The sequence below is a fragment of the Gossypium hirsutum genome, chromosome D02, assembly GCF_007990345.1.
Source record: "Gossypium hirsutum isolate 1008001.06 chromosome D02, Gossypium_hirsutum_v2.1, whole genome shotgun sequence".
In the NCBI taxonomy this organism is placed as follows: Eukaryota; Viridiplantae; Streptophyta; class Magnoliopsida; order Malvales; family Malvaceae; genus Gossypium; species Gossypium hirsutum.
The window spans coordinates 4,868,922-4,894,542 of NC_053438.1; the positions used below are offsets into that span (position 1 = coordinate 4,868,922).

The 25,621-nt window shown below is 35.7% G+C and overlaps 3 protein-coding genes, 1 non-coding gene and 1 pseudogene across 9 annotated transcripts; 2 read left to right on the top strand and 3 right to left on the bottom strand.

Annotated features, from left to right (window-relative positions):
* Positions 1-368: 368 nt before the first annotated feature.
* LOC107927758 (FRIGIDA-like protein 4a) lies at positions 369-3,855 on the top strand. Its single transcript, XM_016858860.2, has 3 exons — positions 369-1,470; positions 2,567-2,742; positions 3,138-3,855. The coding sequence occupies exons 1-3, from the start codon at positions 585-587 to the stop codon at positions 3,624-3,626; spliced, it is 1,551 nt and encodes a 516-aa protein (XP_016714349.2). The 5' UTR covers positions 369-584; the 3' UTR covers positions 3,627-3,855.
* A 919-nt stretch (positions 3,856-4,774) lies between these two features.
* LOC107927808 (uncharacterized) lies at positions 4,775-17,362 on the top strand. Of its 6 annotated transcripts, none has more exons than XM_016858928.2 (4): positions 4,775-6,328; positions 6,851-6,939; positions 7,045-7,193; positions 16,783-17,362. In XM_016858928.2, the coding sequence occupies exons 1-3, from the start codon at positions 5,318-5,320 to the stop codon at positions 7,184-7,186; spliced, it is 1,242 nt and encodes a 413-aa protein (XP_016714417.1). In that variant the 5' UTR covers positions 4,775-5,317; the 3' UTR covers positions 7,187-7,193; positions 16,783-17,362. The 6 variants fall into 6 exon arrangements, 5 of the variants coding, with proteins under 5 accessions (XP_016714417.1, XP_016714416.1, XP_016714418.1 ...); XM_016858927.2 differs by lacking the exon at positions 16,783-17,362 and adding an exon at positions 9,036-9,187 and having other exon boundaries at positions 4,776-6,328; XR_005910061.1 differs by lacking the exon at positions 16,783-17,362 and having other exon boundaries at positions 4,777-6,328; positions 6,763-6,939; positions 7,045-7,159.
* An 869-nt stretch (positions 17,363-18,231) lies between these two features.
* Positions 18,232-23,605, bottom strand: LOC107927643 (callose synthase 12-like; annotated as a pseudogene).
* On the bottom strand, positions 20,448-20,528 carry LOC121215210 (small nucleolar RNA J33). Its single transcript, XR_005910939.1, has one exon. It is a non-coding gene; the product is annotated as a small nucleolar RNA J33 (small nucleolar RNA).
* Positions 23,606-23,721: 116 nt separating the features above from the next.
* Positions 23,722-24,962, bottom strand: LOC107927644 (late embryogenesis abundant protein D-34). Its single transcript, XM_016858752.2, has 3 exons — positions 24,549-24,962; positions 24,178-24,465; positions 23,722-24,083 (listed from the first exon to the last, which is right to left on the bottom strand). Exons 1-3 carry the CDS (start codon positions 24,888-24,890, stop codon positions 23,919-23,921), a joined length of 795 nt encoding a protein of 264 aa, XP_016714241.1. The 5' UTR covers positions 24,891-24,962; the 3' UTR covers positions 23,722-23,918.
* Between the last annotated feature and the right edge of the window lie 659 nt (positions 24,963-25,621).

The window sequence follows — 25,621 nt, forward strand, 5'->3', positions numbered from 1 at the left end:
ATATAATTTAATTGAGAAAATAATTTACAAAGTGTTTCATTATTTATTGAATATCATTTTCATATTGCATTCCTATTTGTGGTCTCAACACATATACACATGAAAAAATTACAATTATTTTTTAAGTTTTTATTGTTTTACATTCACAAATACATGTTTGAACTACGAATCAACTCAGCCCATGATTCGGTTACGACTCAATTGATGTCAGCATTTAACACCGTTAGTGTCAGGTATCAAATTGATAGACGAAATAAAAACTTCGGGTACCAAAATGAATAAATTAAAAGTACAGGGACTGTGAAAGTAAGGGGTCAAACTTACTATTATCCCTATATGATATATGTAGACAAAGAATAGGAAAGAATTAATTCAGACAAAAGTATGCGCACCGACGGCGTAAGGTAGAGATAAGCATTACACGTGGCCTGTTCTGAAAGATCCACGCTAGCATCTGCTTAAGCTTTTTGACTTCCTTTGTTACTCCGTTGCTAGGGTTTCTAATTTCTAATTTCTTCTGTCCTTTGGTTTCAGCGAACTGAGTCAGTCACCCGGACGAGTTAACGAACGAAAGAAAGTTCACCATGGGGTCGGTCCCCAATCCGGGTGAGTTAACCGAGTTAACTCAGCCTAGTTTAGATGAGTTCCAGCATCAAACATCTCTTATGGCGGGCTGCACTCTTATGTGGAAAGAACTCTCCGATCACATAAGTTCACTTGAGGCAAATCTGATGAGACAATCGGAGGCCTTGAAACGCAAAATCGAAGCACTAGACTCGGAGACCAAGACCTCACTCGACTCACTCAAGAAGAGAGAACTCAGCATCGACGACAGCGTCAAGATTGCAGTCAACCGAGTCGAGCTTCTAAAAAAAGATGCTTTGAAAACCTTAAACGACGACAATCCCGACGGAGAAGTTGACAACGGAGACGGCCTTTTGCAAATCCTGAAATCAACGTGTTTGAGAATGGAAGCTAAAGAGTTCTGGAACTTTGTCTCCGGCCGGAAGAAAGATATCGAATTATTAAGAGAGAAAATTCCAGAAGCTTTATCGGAATGCATCGATCCAGCGAAGTTCGTTATGGAGGCCATATCGGAGGTATTTCCGGTGGATAAAAGAGGGAATGAGAGAGGAAATGATTTAGGATGGGCTTGTGTTTTGGTTCTAGAAAGCTTGATTCCGGCGGTGGTTGATCCAGTGATCGGAAAATCGAGGATGCTGATTACGCGGAGTGTGAAAGAGAAGGCGAAAGAAATCGCGGAGACATGGAAAAGAAGCCTCGAAGAGAGAGGAGGGATTGACAATGTGAAGACTCCTGATGTTCATACTTTTTTTCAACACTTGATTACGTTTGGGATTGTTAACGAAGAGGAGTTGGACCTTTATAGGAAGCTTGTTATTGGCTCTGCTTGGAGGAAACAAATGCCTAAGCTTGCAGTTTCGCTTGGCCTCGGTGATAAAATGCCTGGTATGGGGATTTTCTTCTCGTGATTGAATTACAGTATTTTCAAAACTTCTTATGAATTATGATTTAGTTTCTGTTAGTAAGAATATGATTAAGAGTTTCAAAAATGGTGCAGCTTATTAGAGGAGCTTGTGTTCTAGAAATTGGGTTTTTAACTTAAGCACTGGGAATGGGGATATTAATCTTCACTGTGATAGTGTAGCAAAAGTGCAGAATTAACTTAATTGTTGTAAAGATAAGTTTCTAGGGCATTTCATGAGCAGTATTGCTTGCATTTAGGAGTCTTAGATACAATGAGTATGATATATATTTTCTTTTTATCCTTGGATGGTTGGCTGGAATCAAAATTCATTGGGCATGTTGGTTGAATTTTGGCTGGCCATGGGTACTTCTTCAAAATGAAGAATCCCTAGCCGTAGTTGAGAGACGTAATTAAGTGACTCGTAATGAAAGATGTTACTTAGCTACTACTAATCTAACATGTTGGTAAAGCATTTGTCTTTTCTTTTGTAAGATTACATACTTTGGAGATGATTCATGCTTGTGTATAAGCTCGCACGTGATTTGACTGGTCCTTATATATAAAAATGTGTGTGTATGAAGGTATTTGTACACATGGTCTTCTCATTATGTTGGTTGATGTTTTTGGAAGATAGTTTCTCTTCAGAGGACCATTTACTTTTATCATTTTGGGACTTCGGTGCTGTGTCTTGTGAAGAGTTTACTAGCTAGTTGTTGTGGTTCAAATAGAATTAAGAACATAGAACTTCATGTTGAGATAGGTAAAGCTAGATATTCATGGGGTTGGATTACTAAGAAAAATCTGACTTCAAAGGTGTTAGTAGTGGAGCCTAATGGATGTAACATGCATGACTCAAATAAGATTGAATGTCTAATTTTTATATCGATCTACGTTTAGGATAATTAATTTGTATGTTATTTTAACACTGTTAAATCCTTAACATGGTCAATATTTCATTGAAAACATAGCTTTTGTTGATCCTTTCTATGACTATTTACCATAGTTAATTGGAACCTGACTCATTAAATTACAATTACAAGATTGAGTTTGTAATGCCTTTTAAGTTCTTTTCTGCAGACATGATTGAAGAATTGATCAGTAAAGGACAACAGCTTGATGCAGTTCATTTCACTTATGAAGTCGGGCTCGTTGACAGGTTCCCCCCTGTGCCCCTGCTAAAAGCTTTCTTGAAGGATGCAAAGAAGGCAGCTTCATCTATTTTGGAAGATCCCAATAATGCCGGCCGGGCTGCGGTATGCCATTCTTTAGTTGTACTGATAATTGGTTTTATTCTTTACTATCAGTGATATTCAATTATCCTTTTCTTTGCGTAAGCAGAGTGTTCTATTCTCTTGTTTGATTGCTGTCATATATTCTTTGTGGCGGTTAATGGTATTGAGGCTCACTTTTTATTGTGAGGATTAGGGATGTGGGATTTTCTCTAGATTTCATCTAAGAAATATTCATAAAAGCTCTTTGCATACCTTTTTATCTCCTAATTAATGCCAAAAACCATGAAACCGGTGGTATTAACTATTGACAAATAGGTGGGAGAGATTGATTGGTCATGGTCGTCTATACCTTAAAGTATTCTTCATTTCTAGCAGTTATGTTTCTACTAATAAGTAGTAGTTCTTGATTTATACAGCAACTTGCTGCACGCAAAGAGCAATCAGCACTTCGGGCAGTCATGAAGTGCATCGAAGAGTACAAACTTGAGGCAGAGCTTCCCCCAGAAAACCTCAAGAAACGCCTTGAGCAGCTAGAGAAGACCAAGACTGAGAAGAGAAAGCCAGCTGCAGTTCCTGCTAACAAGCGAACACGGGCCAGTAATGGCGGTCCAATGCCTCCAGCTAAAGCTGGCCGTTCAACGAATGCATACGTCTCATCTTTTGCAGCACCACCGTCAATTGTCAGGTCTCCCTCACACCCTCAGTACCCTGCTGCAGTCCCAGCATACCCATCCCCCCCACCTGCCATGTACGGAACCCAAACCCCACCCACCTGTCCGTATATGTACTCACCAGAAGCAGCCCCTCAGCTAGCTGGTTCTTACCCTGGAGCTCCCATGAACTATCCTGCATATGGAGGGTATGGTAATGGTATAGCACCTGCATATCAGCAGGCTTACTACTGATAGACGATGACTACTCTGGAGATTGTAACTACTGAGATGACGACTACCAACCGAGCTAAGTTTCTTTCTAAATGGTATTTTTGCTTGTAATGACCAACCATTTTAATGGTAGCAATGCCTGTGTGTTAATTATTATAATTGTTGTGTGCTTCTTGCATTTGACATGGTGAGAAGCTGTATTTCTAATGTTGAGTGGAACTTATAGTAGTTGTAGGTGATTGTGAAGTAATGAACCATGTCTTGGAACTCAAAAGACAAAACCATCTAGGGTTAGTTGTAGAAATATGTCCTGTTTATCTGAGACTTTACATCCTCTTCTTTTGGTTGCTTTCAAAATTTCAACAGAACAAAATGCCATTTGGAAAGGCTTTTTGGCAGTTTGATATTAAAAAAAAAAAATAGTTCAATGATTTCCAGATGGTGTTTGATGAGAATTTTATTTAAATTTTGTTATTTTTTTTCTCCAAAATATTGTTGTTTTGGGATTACTTTCTTTCCTTTTAAGCATTATGTTTACATTTTTTTTTATCAATTTGATTATTATTATTTAGTTAAATTTTATTATTAAATTTAAAAAATAGATAAATTAGTCCCTTGTTAAAAATTGATCTCTGTTTGTCAATTTTTAATAGAAATTTTTAAACAAAAAGATCAATTTATTTTTTGTCAAATATACAATGATTAATTTACTCATTTTTTAAGTAAATAAGATTAAATACAATCTGAATTTTAATATAAGAGTCTCCATGATACTTTAGGGCATTTCGAATTCACGTCCTTTTGCATTAATAACAATGCTGATGTCAATTGAACTAAGACTCAATCGACAAAATGTGTTAATTATTTGTGCTTAATTTGAATTTTAAAGTTGATATAATTAAAATTAATAATTTTAATAATTAATTTTAATTAAATGAAAATTTACCTTCGATTATTAAAATATAAAACTTTTCTCAAATAATCGAAAAACTTAAGGCTAGCTTAGGTTAAAATATGGGGTTACTCCTTGTACTTTGATAAAATTTGATATTTAGCTGATACACTTAAAAAGTTAAAATTTAAGTCTCATATTTTTCTAATTTAAAATTTTTAGCCAAATAATTAACTTTGTTAAATTTTTTTGTCAAATTTCGTCAACTTGGCATATGAATTAAGCTATCCTCATATGACGTTGTATATAAATGATAAAAAATACATATGTTAAGTTGACAAATCTTGATAGAAATTACAAAAGAGGGTAATGATTAGGCTATAATTTTGAAATTGAAAATGTAAGAGGATTGGATTTTTAAATTTTAAAGTACAGGACTAAATCTCAAACTATATAGAAATACAGGGATTAATAGCATCTTTTAACCGCTGGCTTTTGCATCCTACTTATAATCACGGCCCCAAAAATACAGTTCATTTCTCAGTCTTTTCTTGGCTTCATGGCTTTTCTTGTTTTCTCCAGTTGTGTGCACTCATAGACTCCATAATTTTAGGAGCTTAAGAGATTGTTTCCAGATCTAAAACTACGCTATACTCATTGGAAAAAAGCACCTCCAACCTTAAAATTCATAACCTGATGGTCTTAGAAGAAGCAAATCTTTGTAGGCCTACCAACTGTTCGATGATTTGCCACTGAAAGCTTCTTCATTCTTGCCAAATTCGGTCCTTTTCTGCCAACAGCGACAAACCCCATATTCTAAATGGCGTTGCATTTGCTTAGAAAGACCGTTGCATACCCATCGATTAGGAATTCTGGGTTCCTTACTAGGCTGCGTAGTTTCAGCTCAGTGTTCCCTCCAGTTATCAATAAGGAAGATACCAAGCCGACCAACTACTCTAGTAAGATTCATCTTTCTCCTTTGTTCAATGATTGCTCTTTTAAATTGGGTTCTGATGGTATTGAGCTCGTGGATGATGAAACCTGGAGAGTCTCGTCGGGTTTAGCTCATGCTTACAAAGGGTTTGATGGGGAAATGGAAACACTACCCTCTATGGAAGCAGTTGATCAAAGGGTAGATAATGGTTCTCCTATAAGTGAAGATGATCAAGACTTTGATGACATAGATAATATGAGAATCCGGGGTAATCTTTTTTATAAAATCGATCGTGGTTCCAAAGAGTTCGAGGAGTATGCTTATGACTTCCATAGGAAGAAAGGTCCCAAGAACAAGGATGATCGCAAAGAAAGTAAAAATAAGGAGTCTTTGCATAAGAAAGATGATCCAAAAGAAAGCAAAAGGCTCGAGAAGTCAAATGTTAAACTACTTAAAGATGTTAAAAATGGAAGTGTTAGAAATATTCCTGACAAAGTGGAGGTTTGTTCGGCTGAGAAGAAGGAGAGAACTCCCACTTTTAATCAACTAACTGGTCCTTATCATGAACCATTTTGCCTTGACATTTACATATCGAAAGCATCGGTTCGCGCCTGCATCATTCATCGGGCCACTAGCAAAGTTGTTGCTGTAGCTCATTCCATTTCTAAGGATATGAAATTTGATTTAGGTTCCACTAGAAATGCTTCTGCTTGTGCTGCTGTGGGTTTGATTTTGGCTCAGAGAGCATTGGATGATGATATACATGATGTTATTTACACACCAAGGAAAGGGGACAGGTTAGAGGGGAAGCTTCAGATAGTTCTTCAATCTATTATCGATAATGGAGTAAATGTGAAGGTTAAGCTTAAACAAAGAAGACCCAAGAAAGCAGTGCAGGTATCTACCACTTAAGTGCATTTATCTGGCTGTCCTGATGATATATTGGCTACGTTTTCGGTTTGCATTCTAAAGTTCTCGAATTTGTTAAATGAAATCACTGTCCTAACGATGCAATATTAGTTGATAGCAAGTAGATGCTTGTTCTTTCTGTTTCATGGTAGAAAGTATCAGTAGTTCTATAGATTTTCTGCCGTAGTAAATGTACATATGCTCGCTTAGTAAATGTTTGGTTATTTGCGGGTTAATTGATGAAGCAGCTTCTTCTTTTTTTGTTTCTTAAAGTATTTATGTCTGTATTTGACATATATTTAGATGTGGAAATGGATGATAACATTGATTCCTTGAAATATTAAAAAGAAGACTAATATAAGGCCTCTAGGAAGTGAATGCTAGAAACCAAGCATAACGAAATAGAATGTATTTATATTTAGGCTTCCTTTGGTTTGGCTTTGCATGCTAGTGAGGTGCAGTTGGGGGGAAAATATGGTACCAACCTCACTGGTTAGCCCTTTGGTTCAGCATGTTAGTCCAGTGAGAAGCCATCTTCACCACGCTGATCAGCCCCAAATCAGCTGGAGATTTCAGCACCAATTGAAATTAACTGAGCTGTTAGTATTTTTAATAGACAAAAATACCATTACTTTTATTTATTATTTTACTATTTTATTCTTGAAAGTTAAACTAATTTCTTTCCCATTCTTATTTTTCTTCAGATTTGGCAGCCAAATTCTGCTGAAAACTTCATCCGCTCTTCAACTCCTGCTTTCCCACTCTCCTCTTTTCCCACTTCTGCCGGAAAAAACACACCACCAACAACAAGCAGACTCATCCTATCAATCTTGTTCTCAACTTTGATCACTTGGTAAGTCAAAACCCTTCTTTTTCCACTCTATATATGTGTTTGAATTGTATCAAAGTAGTTTCTGTTTTTCCTTCTTATCTTGTTCTTAGCTAAGAAAATAATAACTATCTGGGTTCGTTTGTTTGTGCGTGAGGGTACTAGAAACTGTATGTAAACTCTTTGTGGCCACATATACTAAGACCAATCTCGAATAACTCCTTCGCTACTCCAAAATCACTTGCCTTGTAGAAAGCTTCTATTAACATCTTGAAGGTAGAAATATTAGGATTTATACCCATTTGCAGCATGTCATCCAAGATAGAAGTAGTGTCTTGGATTTTCCCATTTTTGCAAAGACTGAATAATGTTATTGTGTATGCAAACATTAGGAGTAATCCCTCTTTCTCTCATCTCATCGAAAAGTCCATAAATTTCAAATATTTGATTTTTAGTTCCTAAGCCAAGTATCAGTGAATTATAAGTTTGTACGCTCTTATTACATCCTTTTTTCTCCATGTCCTTGAGAACTGGAAATGCAGATGAAATCTTTACTTCTTTACAGAAAATATGGATGAAAGTATCAAAAATAACCGCATCGGGTTGCAAGTTTTTACCCATCATCTCTCTGAATTTCTTTTTAGCTTCATCTATCTTTCCTGCTTTGCATAGAGCACTAATTATGATAAAATATGTAACTATCAGGAATACATTTCATGCTACGGCTAACATCATCAACTAGGCCAATAAATGAGTTCCAAGGTTACCTAGAGCAGCACTTCCATGTGTCCACATCTCATGTGCAATTTCCATAGCTTTGTCCAATTTCCCACTTTTACACAAACCATTAATTACAATATTGCATGTCACAGTATCCACACCATAGCCTTTTTCATTCATCTTTTGCAATAACTCTTCTGCCTCCAATATTTTACCCTCTTGCTATAGGCTATGCAGTAAAGTATTACAAGTATAAGGCTTAGTTTAGATGGGTGGTGTGTTTACCTCCAGTGAGGTTAAAAACGGCAGTGGTGGTGAGATTAGTTACTGTAGCGGTGAGATTAGATACTGTAGCAGTGAGATTAGAAACATGATGGAGTGTGTTTGGATTCAAATGCAGCTATAGCGGTGAGGTGAGAATAAAAAATGTCTATTAAAGACATCAGATTAGAATTGATATATAATAGAAGTTTTTTAAATTATTTTACTTTTTAAAAATTATTAAAATATGTGAATTTATAAATTCATTTAATAAAATATTAAAATGTATCTTCTAATATTTTAATGAATTATATAATTAATTTAAATTATTTATTAGATAAAATGATAATTATTTTTAATTTTTTATAGTTAAATTTTTTTTATAACAATGATAAATATTATTTTCACAAATAGTGACATTATACTTGGATCAAATTTTGAAGTATCTAAACGGATATTTTTTAATTAAAAAAATATAGTAACATAAGACGTAACAAGTTTCATTATTACTAGAAATTAGGTTATGATACAAAATGTTTTTACAAATATGGATTCGTTAAATTAGTTGCAATGGTTTCCTTTAACATCGTGATTTCAAAGTCACTTTCTCTGTTAGAAGAACTCGATTCACCTCTATCAAACTGGCTTGAAGAGATTGGCATGTCAGGTATATTCTCAAATTCTCAAATATCCTCATCATTTGACCAAGCATGTATTCGAATGTAATTATGCAAAATCATTGTTGCAATAACTATTAGAACTTGCTTATTGAATGAATAACTTGGAATATCTCTTAATATTTGCCATTTTTTTCCACACTCTAAATGTTCGTTCAATCACAGAGCATAACAAAGAATGGGCATGATTAAAGATTTTTTTTTTCAGATACTTGATGATTACCTCGACGAAAATCAGGTAAATGATATCGTTCTCCTTATATGGACCTAGAAAACCTGTCATTTGTGGATATCCTGAATCCACAAGATAATATTTTCCTACAAAAAAGTAAAACATAATATCAAGTTTAAAAATAAATTAAAAATTTTAATATTTTTTATGTAAAAAGTAATTAAAAAAATAAAGTTCAACCTGGTGGAGGGTGTGGAAATTTTAATTCTTGTTTTCTAAGTGCTTGCAAAAAAATTCTACTATCATGTGCTGTTCCTTCCTAATCAGGAAATGCAAAAATAAAGCACACTTTGAAGTCACAAATTGCCATAATATTTTGAGTTGGTTCACATTTCTATCCGATATAAGGTATTTGACAAGAATGTGAGATGCATGCTTTTATATGTGTTCCATCTATGGTCCCAATACAATCCTTTACAATAAATACAAGTAATGAGATCAAAGTTAAAAATAATTTATATTTTAAAAATATAAAGATTGTGTAAATTTTACCTTAAAGTGATGGCAATATCTTGTATCATGTCGAATATGGTTTGGTACTTCCTCGAATTGACCTTCAGTGGTTTTAATCGTGTCTATTCCTATTCGAGCAAATATATGCAACATATCAGTAAAAATTCGACTAACAGTTTTCCCAGATCGTTGAAATCGTTCTGTTGCATTTGAATTTGATTCTCTATTTCCAAGAATGTACAATGATAATGTTAACTTCTCCATCGCCGATACTTTCCCATTCTTTAAGCCATAATTTGTTTGCAAATCATGCAACAAGCTGTGAAATATATTTTTTGGCATCCTAAAACTATTCATACAACGATCATTGTGCCCATTTAATACTTCGTCCACCCACATTTGACCTGTATAATTTGAATCCATACGCGGTTGCGTAGTGAAATAAGTTTCATGGTATACTAATACACTGCTTAACACATATTCTTTCTATTTATGATAATTGTTGTGCTCAATTTGGGTATCAATTGTGACTATTCTTCGTTGAGCTTCTTCACTTAATTCAGGGGTATCATAATTCATATCAAAACTGTTATACATATTGTTAAATTCATCCATAACCTGAAAAAGTAATCAAATGAAAATAAATTAATATTTCGTGACATTCTATACAACACAGAAACTTGATTAAAAGCATAGCATAAAAATACCAAACATAAAAAGTATCATACATTAGTTTTACATATAAAAAAGTAGTATAGTTATATTACAATAATAATTTTAAGAGCTTATGGTGGAGGTAGTTGATGGTATGGTTGGAAGGGAAATGAGGATGTTGCTACCAAAGATGAAAATGATGCAATTGGATTTTGTTCAGTATACTCACGTCGAAGCCACCAAACCCTATCATCTGGATCTAAGTTCAAAAACACTTCTCGTTTCACTGGTATTTAGAACATTTCAGTGACAAAATAGTACAGTTCATCTTTTTTTGGAATTTCATCTCCCAAAGTACGCAAAGCATACATTGCATTTGAAATAGTATATTGAGAGTGAGGAAAAATAATTTCATTCACTGACTTCCTTGGACTAGCCATATTCTCACACAATTTCTCAATCTGAGTAGTTAATGTATTTCTTAATGATTTTCTACTTAAACTTGATTTTTTTCCTTTACCGTGTATAGCCTCAAGTGTTTGGTTTCTTTGATTGGGAATTTTATGAGAAGGGTTTGATGGTACTTCATCAGGAGGAATACCTTCATTGTCGTTACTATGTTTATCAGAAACACCAAATCCCTCATTAGGTGTATCATCTACCATAGGAGCCCTACTTGGAAGAACACCAGACGAAAGTGCACATGGGTTTTCTCCAGTGGCTACAATGCCACCAAACATTTGCCACATTAAGTCATTCAATCGTGGTTCAATTCATTTCTTCTTAAATCCTTCAAAATCAGGATTTTCCTACTAAGATTTTTATAATTGTAATGATTCCATATAGCAACACAAATTCATAACCATGTAAGAAAATCCTGATTTTAAAGGATTTAAGAAGAAAGAAATTGAACCACGATTGAATGAGTTAATGTGGCAAATGTTTGGTGGCATTGTAGCCACTGGAGAGAACGCATGGGCACCTTCGTCTGGTGTTCTTCCAAGTGGGGTTCCTATGGGAGATGATGCACCTAATGAGGGATTTGGTGATTCAGATGAACATAGTAACGAGAATGAAAGTATTCCTCCTGATGAGGTACCATTAAACTCTTCTCATGAAATTCCTAATCGAAGAAAGCAAACACTTGAGGCTGTACACGGTAAAGGAAAAAAATCAAGTTCAAGTAGAAAATTATCAAGAAATACATTAATTACTCAGATTGAGAAATTGTGTGAGTATGGCTAGTCCAAGGAAGTCAGTGAATAAAATTATTTTTCCTCATTATCAACATACTATTTAAAATGCAATGGATGCTTTGCGTGCTTTGGGAGATGAAATTCTAAAAAAAAGATGAACTGTACTATTTTGTCACCAAAATGTTCCAAATACCAGTGAAACGAGAAGTGTTTTTGAACTTAGATCCAGATGATAGGGTTTGGTGGCTTCGACGTGAGTATGCTGAACAAAATCCAATTGCATCATTTTCATCCTTGTTAGCAACATCCTCATTTTCCTTCCAACCATACCATCAACCACCTCCACTATAAGCTCATTAGAATTATTATTGTAATATAACTATACTACTTTTTTATATGTAAAACTAATGTACGATACTTTTTATGCTTAGTATTTTTATACTATGCTTTTAATTAAGTTTCTGTGTTGTATAGAATGTCACGAAATATTAATTTATTTTCATTTGATTATTTTTTCAGGTTATGGATGAATTTAACAATATGTATAATAGTTTTGATATGAATTATGATACCCTTGAATTAAGTGAAGAAGCTCAACGAAAAATAGTCACAATTGTTACCCAAGTTGAGCACAACAATTATCATGAAGAGGAAGAATATGTGTTAAGCAGTGTATTGGTACACCATGAAACTTATTTTACTATGCAACCGCGTATGGATTCAAATTATACAGGTCAAATGTGGGTGGACGAAGTATTAAATGGGCACGACGATCGTTGCATGAATAGTTTTAGGATGCCAAAAAATACATTTCACAGCTTGTTGCATGATTTGCAAACAAATTATGGCTTAAAGAATAGGAAAGTATCGGCGATGGAGAAGTTAGCATTATTATTGTACATTCTTGGAAATAGAGAATCAAATTCAAATGCAACAGAGCGATTTCAACGATCTGGGGAAACTGTTAGTCGAATTTTTATTGATATGTTGCATATATTTGCTCGAATGGGAATAAACACGATTAAACTCATTGAAGGTCAATTCGAGGAAGTACTGAACCATATTCGACATGATACAAGATATTGGCATCACTTTAAGGTAAAATTTACATAATCTTTATATTTTTAAAATATAAATTATTTCTAACTTTTATCTCATTACTTGTATTTATTTTAAAGAATTGTATTGGGGCCATAGATGGAACACACATAAAAGCATGCATTTCGCCTTCTTGTCAAATACTTTATATCGGACGGAAAGGTGAACCAACTTAAAATATTATGACAGTTTGTGATTTCAACATGTGCTTTATCTTTGCATTTCCTGGTTGGGAAGGAACAGCACATGATAGTAGAATTTTTTTGCAAGCACTTAGAAAACAAAAGTTAAAGTTTCCACATCCTCCACCAGGTTGAACTTTAATTTTTTAATTTCTTTTTACATAAAAAAATATTAAAATTTTTAATTTATTTTTAAATTTGATATTATGTTTTACTTTTTTGTAGGAAAGTATTATATTGTGGATTCAAGATATCCACAAATGGCAGGTTTTCTAGGTCCATATAGGGGGAACGATATCATTTACCTGATTTTTGTCGAGGTAATCATCAAGTATCTAGAAAAAAGAAATCTTTAATCATTCTCATTTTTCGTTACACTCTGTGATTGAACGAACATTTGGAGTGTGGAAAAAAATGGCCAATATTAAGATATATTCCACGTTATTCATTCAACAAGCAAGTTTGAATAGTTATTGCAATAATGGTTTTGCATAATTACATTCGAAGACATGCTTGGTCAAATGATGATGATTTTCTAGAATTTGAGAATATACCCAACATGCCAGTCTCTTCAAGCCAGTTTGACAGAGGTGAATCGAGTTCTTCTAACAGAGAAAGTGACTTTGAAATCACGATGTTTAGGGAAACCATTGCAACTAGTTTACTGAATCCATATTTGTAAAAACATTTTGTATCATAACCTAATTTCTAGTAATAATGAAACTTGTTATGTCTTACGTTACTATATTTTTTTATTAAAAATCATCCGTTTAAATACTTCAAAATTTAATCCAAGTATAATGTTGCTATTTGTGAAAATAATATTTATCATTGCTATGAAAAATATTTAACTATAAAAAATTAAAAATAATTATCATTTTATCTAATAAATAATTTAAATTAATTATATAATTCATTAAAATATTAGAAGATACATTTTAATATTTTATTAAATGAATTTATAAATTCACATATTTTAATAATTTTAAAAAAAGTAAAATAATTAAAAAACTTCTATTATATATCAATTCTAATCTGATGTCCTTAATAGTCATTTTCTATTCTCACATCACCGCTACAGCTGCGTTTGAATCCAAACACACACTCCACCATTGTTTCTAATCTGACCGCTACAGTAACTAGTCTCATCGCGATATGTTTGGATGGGCGGTGTGTTTAGCTCTGGTGAGGTTAAAAACAGTGGTGGCGGTGAGATTGGATACTGTAGCGGTGAGATTAAAAACAATGGTGGAGTGTGTGTTTGGATTCAAACGCAGCTGTAGCGGTGATGTGAGAATAGAAAATGACTTTTAAGGATATTAGATTAAAAATGATATATAATAGAAGTTTTTAAAATATTTAACAATTACAAAATTAATAAATGATTAAAAATTATTACAATTATATTTATTTTTAATAATAAATAATTAAAAATGAATTAAAACTAGAGAAAAATTCAAAAAATTATTTTATTTAATATTTCAAAATTAATCATATATTTAATTATAGGGGCTCAATTCATTATTGAAAGATTATTGAAATTATTGAGCATTTAGAAAAATAAAACATTATTGAAAGATAAAATAATAAAGCAACTCTAGAATAAGGGTCTTAATGCATGTTATTTCAAATGTTTGTCATCAGTAACTTAATGCAAGACATTGCTAGCACCAAATAACTTTAAAACTAAAACCAACCGTTGGCTAGTAATTGAAATAGCCTATGGCCACCATGTAGAACGTGCAATGTCGAGCCTTGAGCTGGTCATCAATGTTAAAGGGAAGAGTTAAGAATCACATATGTTGGGGTTTTGACAGCAGAGGAAGAAAACAGAAGCAAGTAACCCGGATGATGTAAAGGTTAACTTCATTACTTGAATAAGCAATATCCCATATACATAAGTAGTCCGGATTACATGTGTTGGTTTTTTTAACAGAAAACTAAGGAGAAAAAGAAAAACGAATGCAAAGAAGTTTGAACAAGAAGAAAACTGAATTTGATTTCCAAAAATCAGATCTTTTTCATTGACTTGAGAAGCATTTATGTTACAATGAAATATGGCAGTTAACTAATGTATAACTGCTCCACTAATACATGACTAAAGCCTAGATAGAATTACAAACAAAATGTAGCTGACATACCAGCTATAACATCAAACATAAATCAACAACTACTCCTACTAACTTTAAGTATAAATTACATTGCAACTAAATCAAGTTACAAATGAACAAAATAAACAAAATGCTGCTGCTTATCTGGTTCAGCTTGGATGCTGGTCTGCATGTTTGTTTCCTGTTGCATTGCAGGCCAAAGTTCAAAACATCCTGTACTTTGCTTATTGACAAAGTAGTGCATATTGCAGGCCAAAGTCAACACAACTACAATGAAAAATATAACACCATTTTTCAGAGTAAATTTATGCCAAATGCTAATTGTTTATTGAAAATATTGAACCCTGATGAACACAAAACAGACTTGCATTTAGTAAGACGGCATTAGCATCAGAAATTAATGCACCAATGGTTCTAGCAAAGCAACAAAACCAGAGAAAATGTTGCCAAAATCACCAAAACAGCATCATAGTCATCTGATTAGCTGCACCAATTACATTCCAAGAAGAGAGTAAATTACACCAAAACAAAAAGAAGATTTTATCAACTAACCACTCTTCAAGAAAAACGAATATCAACTCAAATGCATCCTTTGGGAGGATCACCCCTAGTTCTTCTTAAAGCTCCCTCCTGAACAAATAAGATATTTAGCAAGCATTGTGTTTTAACACTAGATCAACCAAAAAGGGATAAATTTCTAACAATAATATGTTCACCAAGTAATAGACGATGGAAAAAATGGGCCAACAAGGTAAAAAGAAAATCAATGGATGCTGATCTCCAAAGAATTTCTTGTGTTGAAAGTTACTACAAAGGAATGGACAATAAGATATTTAAATAAAGAAAAAAAAAGAAGACTCAGATGTTTTCACTCCTTCTGAACAAAAAAGGTTTCTTGGCCATCTAGAAACCACTAGGTTTACCATCAGTTAGGAAACTATCAATTAGATATATAAAAGAAATGTATTAACCAAATCTAGCAAGTATATAAAACAACAGAAAGTAGCAATGATAAACAAGAACATGGGGAGAATATCTGTGCACGGCACACATAGAAAGATTAAAGACCGAACAGTTTTTCAAATGCCCTATGAAAGAAGCAGCACTGAAGACTTGTGAAATTGGATTCACTTACTGTGCTGTTATTAACGATGAGTCACTAGCAGATATATGGCCAGCACTGGAGATATCCCACAACCCTGGCCACGAGTCCTTGCAGTCTGCACGTTTTTGGAGAAGTAATTCTTGTGTACTCTGAGCAAAAATCCAGACATGGACTGCTTTATGGTAATCCCCATCTCGATGGACATCTCCCCTACAAAGAGATCACAATGAGTTACATATCAAGAAACTATCATTATAGAGAAACGCCGGTACAGAAATCATAAGCAACCTCTAACACACAATAATACTCAAAATGAAATATTTTATATCAAATGTATGCCTCCCTAGCTCTAGCTTGCAAGTTTTCCATTCCCAGTTCCAATTTCAAGGACCATAAGCAGCCTCCCCCCCTTCAACTCACATACACACTTGAAAACTTTCAGTTCTATAATCCAGATTGAGTACCAAAAAAATTAGGGGTTCATTGAAAGAAATTACAAACCAAATCAACAAATGAAGCTATTACTACCAACTTAACTAATCTCAAAGGTTCTATCAAACCCAATTTACAGAAGCTGCAAATAACAAGTATAGCTTAAATTAAATTGTCCTATAATTTTCCAATTTGATAACTGCAAAAACATGTTTTCTGCTAAGAGTAAGCAACAGACAGTATAGAAAATAAATAAAAGAGCCGGTTGTAAAGTAATCCTTTATGTTGAAAGATCAAAAACAGATAATCTAGAAATGGACAAGAATGAAGGGACGTGCCTGGGCTTGAAAACGCCGGTTTTTTTACCGATTTTAGTGAGAACGTCGAGATACTCTACTTGCTCAATGTAAGGCTTTGCCATTGTTTCTTTCGATGAATCGGACTTTGTCTTCGTTGACGAATTTGGTAAATTGCATGCTTCTTTATTTATAGCTGAAGACAGAATATGCTGAGAAGAGAAGATGAAGAACGGAAGGATAAAAAGGAATGAAGAATGAAAGAAGGAGAAGGAGCCTTACCTGGATGAAGGAGGAACCGGAAGAGGTCATTGACCAAACTGATTTGCAACCCAAGGGGAAGGGGAAAGGGGAGAAAAAGGGTAACCAAACATCAGAAAAGCCTGAAGACTGCAACTGAAGAATATATGGGTAAAAGAGGAAAAGAAAAAGCAATTGAAGTTGCTAAATTTTTACTGAAACAAAAAGGCTCCAGTCTAGAATGAAGCCTCCGGTGAGGTGAAATGCATTTTCAACGCACTGAATAATGCTTTCCAAACAGCCTTGCGTTTATTAACATTTCAATTGTAATTTTTTTTAGCCTAAAAAAACTAACGTACTGAGATCCAGTTGCATTCAAAGGAAGCCTTAATGTAGTGCACCAGAACCGTTTATATACATATATCTATTCCCCGTGGGGGTAGGTTAAAGGCAGACACTGATTAGTGTAAGAAACTGATGATTGAAAGTTACCTACAATACTAAGTGGAGCTTAGACATCTTTTTGGTGTACTTTCTCTGTAATAATTTTGAACATTTGCAGGCCTTTGCTAAATGCATCATTAAATAGAATCCTGGTTTGCATTGGCTAGAATCTAGGGATCCATGATAAAGCTGCCACTGGAGCCATCACAATAACTCCAAATAGTATTTCATAGAATCGAGCCACGGAATCCACAGAGTGCTAGAGTCTGGTATGCCGAAGAAGGGGTCGAAATACCTGAGCAATCGATATAAGTCCCCAACCAGTGGGAATAAAAGCCAATAGGCTGGTGAAAATATCAACATATTTCTAAAAAAAAAGATAAAACTTGGTGCACCCCTTTTTCTAAAACAAAGAAAAAGTTTATATTTCCATTGACAAGAAATAAACTTAACTAATTTATATGTCAAAAAATGAGAAAACAAAGGTCAAATATTCATGAATTCAAAACATGCAATGCAATTTGGGAATTTTTTATGTTATATTTTAGAGATTTTTCTATTTTTAAGGATTTAAATATAATGTTTTGAGATTTTTTAAAATTGTATTTCTTTATTGAACTCGAGGTATCTTCAAATTCAAACTCGTATTATTGCTTCAATCAATAACTTGATGATATTTTAATTAATTTTTGTTCCTTATTTTTATTAAACAATAAAGTTGTTAATTATTAAAATTTCATAAAAAATTTAGTCTGAGTCTTTAAACATTTTTTTATTCATATTATTCTCCAAAATTGACAACATTTTCTAATTTAATTTTTGAATTTAAATTTTATTAAAATTTAACGATATGTTACCATGAAATAATCGTTATCACTTAAAATTTGTAAAAACAAAATATTTATAAAATAATTACAATAAACACGCCTTTAATTGAAATGATTATGATAATAATTACAAGTAATGCCAATAAATAGATTTATTAAAAATGAGCTACAATAGTAAGTGAAGCTTAGACATCCTATTGATGTACTTTGTGTGTGATAATCTTGAACATTTGCAGGCCTTTGCTAAATGCATCATTAAATAGGATCCTTGTTTGCATTGATTGGAATCCAGGCATCCATGATAAAACTGCCACTGGACCCATCACTATGACTCCAAACATTATCTCATAGTATCGAGCCAAGGAAACCACGGAGTCCCACAGTCTGGTATGCGGAAGAAGGGGTTGAAATACCTGAGCTATGGATATAAGTCCCCAACCAGTAGGAACAAGAGCCAACAGGCTGGTGAAAACATCAACATATTTGAAGGCTGTGAACTGTCTCAGTGCAATAACAAGATGTATTCCAAGTATCATCAAAAGGAATTTAGCCAGCCGAACATATATATACTTTTTGGCCCCGTAGTTGTCCCGAACATACGACATCGTTAGATAGATTCCGAATGATGCGAATATGAAGATCCAAGACCACAAGTAAACGAAAACACTCCCACTTTGACCTGAAATTCCCAGATGGTATACAATTCCATACTGGAAAAAGAAGAAACGTAGGTTCAAAATGATTTCCAGTAGCTTTCCCCATAGGCTGGTTGTGACTAAATGGTGCTGCTCCTTGTACCACCAACTTTCCCAGCTTTCTGTAGCCTCTGCAAATATGCCGCCGTGGTGCCAAATCCAGTTCATGAAATTATCAAAGTCATCTACGGTCTTTAGCCAATCGAAACCCGAAGGATTGAACAGGAAGGGAGCAAATATCCATGAGAGAACTAGCAGCCAACATGTGACTGACATGTCTATGTAAAAAAATGTGACCTTGGCTGATGGGGTGTATGTTGCATAAACCATGAGAATAAATCCGAACTCAATGGCCTTTATGAAATGGCTGCGTGCATACAATCTGTAATTCTCTGCGAAACTTGTGTGTTGTATGACGAAATTACGCCCGGTTTGTCGATACTTTGCACCTCTGTGAAGGATGGTCCGACCAAAGAAATGTGCACGCGTTCCCATTGAGAATGTGTAGAAAACAGTTGAAAGCTGGAGCTGCATAACCAAGAATTCCAAAATGGCTTCAAGGAAACCATTCTCGACGTAGCTCTCGAGTATTGCTGGAAGTGTTGTAAAGAGACCAAACTGGATGATGAGGTCTTGATTGATAACAGCGCTCAATGCCTTCTTGCTGTTGTTATCGTACCCTAGAATGGAATTCTCGACACCACTGAGAGCCAGATAAAGTTGACCCCATAGGAATCCATAGACAGAAAGGACGATCACTGTTGCATTGAAAAAATATCCAATTGTCGTGTGAAAGAATGATAACATCCTGAAAAAATCAAGTCTTTGACCCAACCTGTAAACATCTCTGCTGAGGAATTGTTCACCACTCCCACAAGCTATCTTCGCTTCAAAGGTTGATATTTGATTCAACCCGAGGTCTCGTCCTTTGCCAACTTGAGTGTATTCATGGTGTGTGACACTGCCCCCTCGCAAAGTACAGTTGAAGCCGGCAAAAATGTCCTCACTGATATTAATCACTTTGGAGGCTTTACTAAGGCCGCCACGAGTCATGAACCAAAGCCTATCGAACACATCGGGATGGCCATAATGCATTCGGATTTTCAGTGGATTTGCAAAGAGACGTTGAAATAAGGCAACAAAACTCGTTTCCTGTGCTGACATAAACCAAGCAACTGACGAAACAGAGCCACTGAAAATATGTTCTCTAACTCCCAAGATAGTTGGTCTATGGATTCCATGATGGTGCTTGAATTCTTCCAACAGGTTACGGATTTTTAGTGCTTCCTCAAAATAGTGGTCTTGGTTCATATCAATAGTTTGAACTGCATCACCACGAGTGAAGACAATGCCATGGTTTTGATTCTCTGGTTTACCTTCTCCAATGTTCATTGGACCAGGCAACTTGATTCGATATATCTCCACCTCCCGTTGTAATTGCTGCTCGTACTTAATGAGAACCGAGTAGTATTCCTTCTCATCTCTCCCTGTTGAAACTTGATCAACATAGGCCATCCGAAGGGCTTCATTGTGTTTCAAAAGATCAATGATTTCCTCAGCACGAGGGTCCCCTATGGCCTTATGTTCCCAATACTTCTGACATGAAACAACATAGGTATACTTCATCAAAGCAATACCTTCTTCCTCTTTTGTTATGGTAATATCCATCTCCCTTGAAGAATCGAGAAAAGCTAGCAGCAGTAGAGCTCGATAATAGTACATCATGCCTCTGACCGTGCGTGCAAATGTCTGGCCTCTATAAGATGCCCAAAGCCTTAAATCTCTTAACTTGGTTGTCCATATTTCATCTACTGTCACCATTCCCTCTCTACGCATTCTTTCGATGAAGTTCTTCCACTCATCATCATAAATGGTCTGCAAATAATACAGGATGGAAATGCCATCTTCGTTCTTAGTTTTGAGTGTTTCTTTGCTGTACAACACATCTTCATCGTTGAAAGGGGTAAGGACACTGAAAGCTATCATCTTCTTCACTTGAGGAGCTCGAGGCATTTTCATAAAGAGTGAGTTACTAAAGAAAGCGAGTCAACGCCTTGCCTCATTATTAACAGGAATGATATGCATCGAGTCCCTGGTGGTAAGAATTGTATGCAAGCGCTTAACCTGCATATAGAAGTCCTTGTTACTAGGATCCAGCGACTCAACAGCGTTCTTGAATAGCCACCTCGCCATGGCGAATTGACTCTTGGGAGCCAGTCCATATTCACTCAACTGGTCTATTGTCTTTGCTTTGAAAAGGTAAGGAACAACAATTGCATAAAGTGACTGCATAGCATTAGCAATCTCATTCACACTCGTGTTTGGTTCAAGCAACAGCTCAACAAGTTTTATCAACTTGGAATGGATTTGAAGCAGTGCAATCATTCTAAATGTCTTAGTCAACTTCTCGGTCTCGATAGAATGATCAATTTCCCGAAACAAGGCTTTGAGAATGGAATGCTCCTCGGTATTGCTTTTGATTAGTTTATGAAGCATCAAGTACTTGACACAATCATATGTTTCAATCACAGCACAACGCCTATACTCATTCTTGCATATTTTATACCAGAGTTGGTTATCCGGCGCATCATATAAGTCCGTAGCCAGATCAAGAGCACGTAGCAACTCATTCCCCAAAAGAAAACAAGGCCAACGAATGACCCTGATTTCCCATGAATTCAGAGGCAACTGTAGTAGCTCAACCTCTTGATCAGATATGATATCTTCTTCCCTAAATGTGGTAACTATTTCATTCCATATTAAAGCAAACTTGTTAGCCTTAACCTGGTTTGATTCAAGCTCGACCATTTTTAAAGGCAGCTGCAGCCCAAATCTCACCTTCAGCTGATGAATGGCTTCACACAGTTTTTCCCTTAAAGATCCACCAGTGATCTTTATTTCTTCTTATGGCAGCAAATTGAATTGAATGGCAGTGGCAAAGAACCGAAACCTCCATCGCAGCTGCTCGATGTTTCGAATTTCACCCAACAGTTGCAGCAACCCCATAGCAGCCCCCACAAAGGGAGAATAGATTGAGTACCAAATCTGAGTATCAGCCAAGTAAATCAACACCACAGGCACCCACAACAATCCAATAATGAACTTGTTGCTAACACTGAAGATGGCTTGCCAGTCCGCCTCACAGTCTGCAATTGTTGAATCCAACAATTGTTTTGTTGTGCTAATCATGGGCTTGATCTGGATGAAGTAACTGAAGGTAAATTTTTACCTAACACCACAACCCAGAATAGAACATATTTGATTCTATCAACTACCCCTTCCCTCAATCCTTGACCGATATAACAGTTACCATGGAACCACCATGATAGCAGGTTAAATACTTTCGCATTCAGCCAAATACAAGGAAGGAAAAACAACACTAATTCAACCATATTTGGTAACCCATAAAGAAATGCAAGCCTCAGAAAAAAAGTTACCCTTTGGTTAGCCTCATTAGACCAATGCTTGTCGTGGTACCTTTGCACCCAAATCCTTGTGTAACAAATCACAAAAGTGCCAGTCCATGCTGCAGCAACCAAAATCCTTAGCACCATCCTATGGACCAGTCCCCATGTATGTCTCGAACACGACTAAACTCCATAGCTGGTTCAAGTAAAGCATGGAAAAGTCTCATTCCACTCCAAGTGATGAACAATGATAAAACTCGAAAAGTAACATCCTTGTTATCCAAAGTCAGCCATGGAAACTTCTTCTCCTCCAAGGCCAAGATTACCATTATGTGAAGGAAGAGAAACAACATCACCCATAGCCTGTCGAAGCTTCTGTAGACGTTCCAAAACGTCCTTCGTTCAACAAACCCGGTTTTCCTTTCACTTGTAAACTTACTGTAGAAATCAAGTGGCCAGTTGAGAGTATGAAAACAACTTTTGCTCCAAAAGTACTCGTTGAAATCATCATAGTTCCTCCACATATCATGGGGAGCGGTTCCATTTTTGCTTTTCGCTACCTCGGCCTTGATCGTATCATATATTGGCTTTACAACGCGATTTAGAAACGCATTTTCCCCTGATAGCGATGATAACCATGGCCGTCCCGTGTCTTCATCAATGTAATCTTTTAGGATTTTGTTCAATTCCATGGCCATGTGATGAAAAATGTAGCAGATGCATTCAGGCATGAACCTCAAATTCGCGGATTCTCCCCATATCAATAAATACAGTCCAACGTAAAGCAACTCTCTACGAGTATCAGAATCAAAACTGTCAACGTTGGATGCCTTCCCCAGGTAAGAACACCAGTTACTGTAGTTTTCGAGTAGCTTACAGCGGAATTCGCGGACGACTATGACTTGGAAGGTTCCATTGTTGTCGGCCGGTGGCAGAGAGAGGCGCATATGGGCATTAGCCAAGTGGAGAACAAGGTGTTCCCTTTGGTTCTTTACGTTATCGTGTTGGAAACCAAAGAATAGTCCCAACCAATCGAGGAGGTCCATGGAAGGAACCCACGGGGAGAATGGTGGCTTTCGTAGGTCACCTACGGCGCGCAAGGATGATAGGACGACGTGTACTTGAGGGTACCGGAGGCCGGGATGATCTATGCGGAGATTATGCATGGGGATTATATTGTACGGTTCATCTTCTGGCGGTGGTAAGAACCGTGAGCGAGGCCGGTAACGTGGCAGAGACATGGCTTAGGCGACAAAACTGGAGTCTCCGGTTGTCTTAAAAGGCGTTGAAACTGGAATTTTCAGCGTAATTTCTTTTTTCGTATTGTATTTGAGTCACATAATAATTATTATTAATAAAAAAGAGAGAAAATTCTCTAAAACAAAGAAAAATCTCAATAATTATTATCCATTGGGAGGTTATATACGAAAATGAATGTGGAAAGTTGACTTTGTTGACGATGTCTGGGAGGATGATAACGACAAGTAAATATCATCTATGTTCTTCAATTAGTACTTAGCTGTAATGGCAACCACACACTCCATTGACTTAAAACAAAACAGAAACCCCATCTTTTGCTTATTTTACAAAGCAGGACACCATTTTTATATATAGCTGCTACAGACTGCATACTCTCTTAAACACACAAGATTTCACTTCCCCAGCATTATATATAACTTAAAAAAACTACATATAGATGATGAAGCTATGTATATATTATTATGCGTTGACGTTCTCATTAAGCCTAGCAGCTGCCGCCATAGATGCTGCCACTCCTCCTGGATGTGTGGCTACATTTGGATTGTTTCTCAGCTCTGCACTCACCACTCCTTCAGCATCTTGCCTTGTCACTGCTTTATCCGCCGGTAACTTCGCGGTTGCACCCTACAAAGTATAAATATAATTCTCAGTCTTTAACTCTCAATGTTCTGTAATGTATATTGAGATACACCCTAGGTCTTAAGTGATTGTTTTGTACCGTTAAAACTTGATTCAGCTTGATCTTTTCCTCATCGCGATCCAGGGTCGCGTTATGAGCCGCGGCGGATTGAGCAGTAGCGGCGAGTCCGCCGGGGATTATGACATTCGAACCAGTCGCTCGAACTTCCGCGGCTTGAACGGCAGCGGCATCGCTTTGATCGACGGGCTTATCGCCCGCTGTTTTAGCGGTTGCTTCGAGGGCTTCACCTATGGTTATTGCGTTTTGCTGCACAACGCCCACTTGGCTTGTCATAACCGGTGTTGCTTGAACATATTGTCCCACAACCTAACAATGAAACGAACGAAAGCATAAATTTTAACGTGTTCATTGGAGAGGTAAAAATTAAAAGAAATAAATGATCAAAACACCTGGCCGGCGACTGCCTCAGTGATTATACGCCGACCAGCAACATCAGTTTCAGCGACGCTAACGCCTTGTTCACCAGCAATGTCAGTTATATCATTATGACCCACAACGCCAACTTGTTCGTTCCTCGTGGCGGCAGCTTGCATCACAGCAGCGGTTCCACCTTTCTGGGTCTGACCCAACACTTGGGTCTCAGCTGTTTGCATCATGGCTGCATCTTGGGGTGCGATAGGCTTGTTGGCTAACTCACCGCTGACGTTGAAAACATCTCCATATTTGATAGGCTCTTGGTTCTCACCTTGACCTGCTGGTTGTTGAGGCCTCCTAGGTTGTCCCTGGCTCATCTTGGGTCAATAAAAATATAATGCGGTACCGTACAGATACTTTGTTGAGCTCGTTGGTGTTTGTATATGGGGCACAGCTTATGTACACAGAGTATATAGAGGGGATTGACCGGTGGATCGGAATGTTGGAGCCTTAACACGTAACCCAACATTGACACGTGAGCGTACACCTGGCTGTTTTGTGAAGGAGGAAGGTGTCCGAAAGGTGAGGGACACTTGGCATAAAAGTTATACATAATGGCAATTTCATAGCTTAGCAGCCGAGTGTAAGCTTACCTCAAGGACTAATTAATTAAAAATTTCACCTAAAGACTAGATTTAATTTTTTTTATTGGGACTAAATTTATTTTAATTACTTTTTTATTATAAAACAAAGTAAAAAACTATTTGACTCGTAATATTTTTTCTGATTCAATCTTAACTTACTAATAATTGTTGTATATAATATATAACATATAAATAATTTATATTATATATTATAAAGTAATTTCAAATAAAATATATAGTATTAAAGTTTTATATTATTTATAATATATATAATGGAAAAGAAAGAAAAATGTAATTAAAGAGAGGTGTCTTTACGTAAATATATATAACTATTCATAATTTTTTCTAAGGAAAATGTTGTGTCTTTTCAAAGAAGCAGTACCTCTTAGTATTCTATATATAAACACCAAAAATGAGAATTAATATAGAACTGAGTTCTAAGACAATGATACTTTTATAATTAT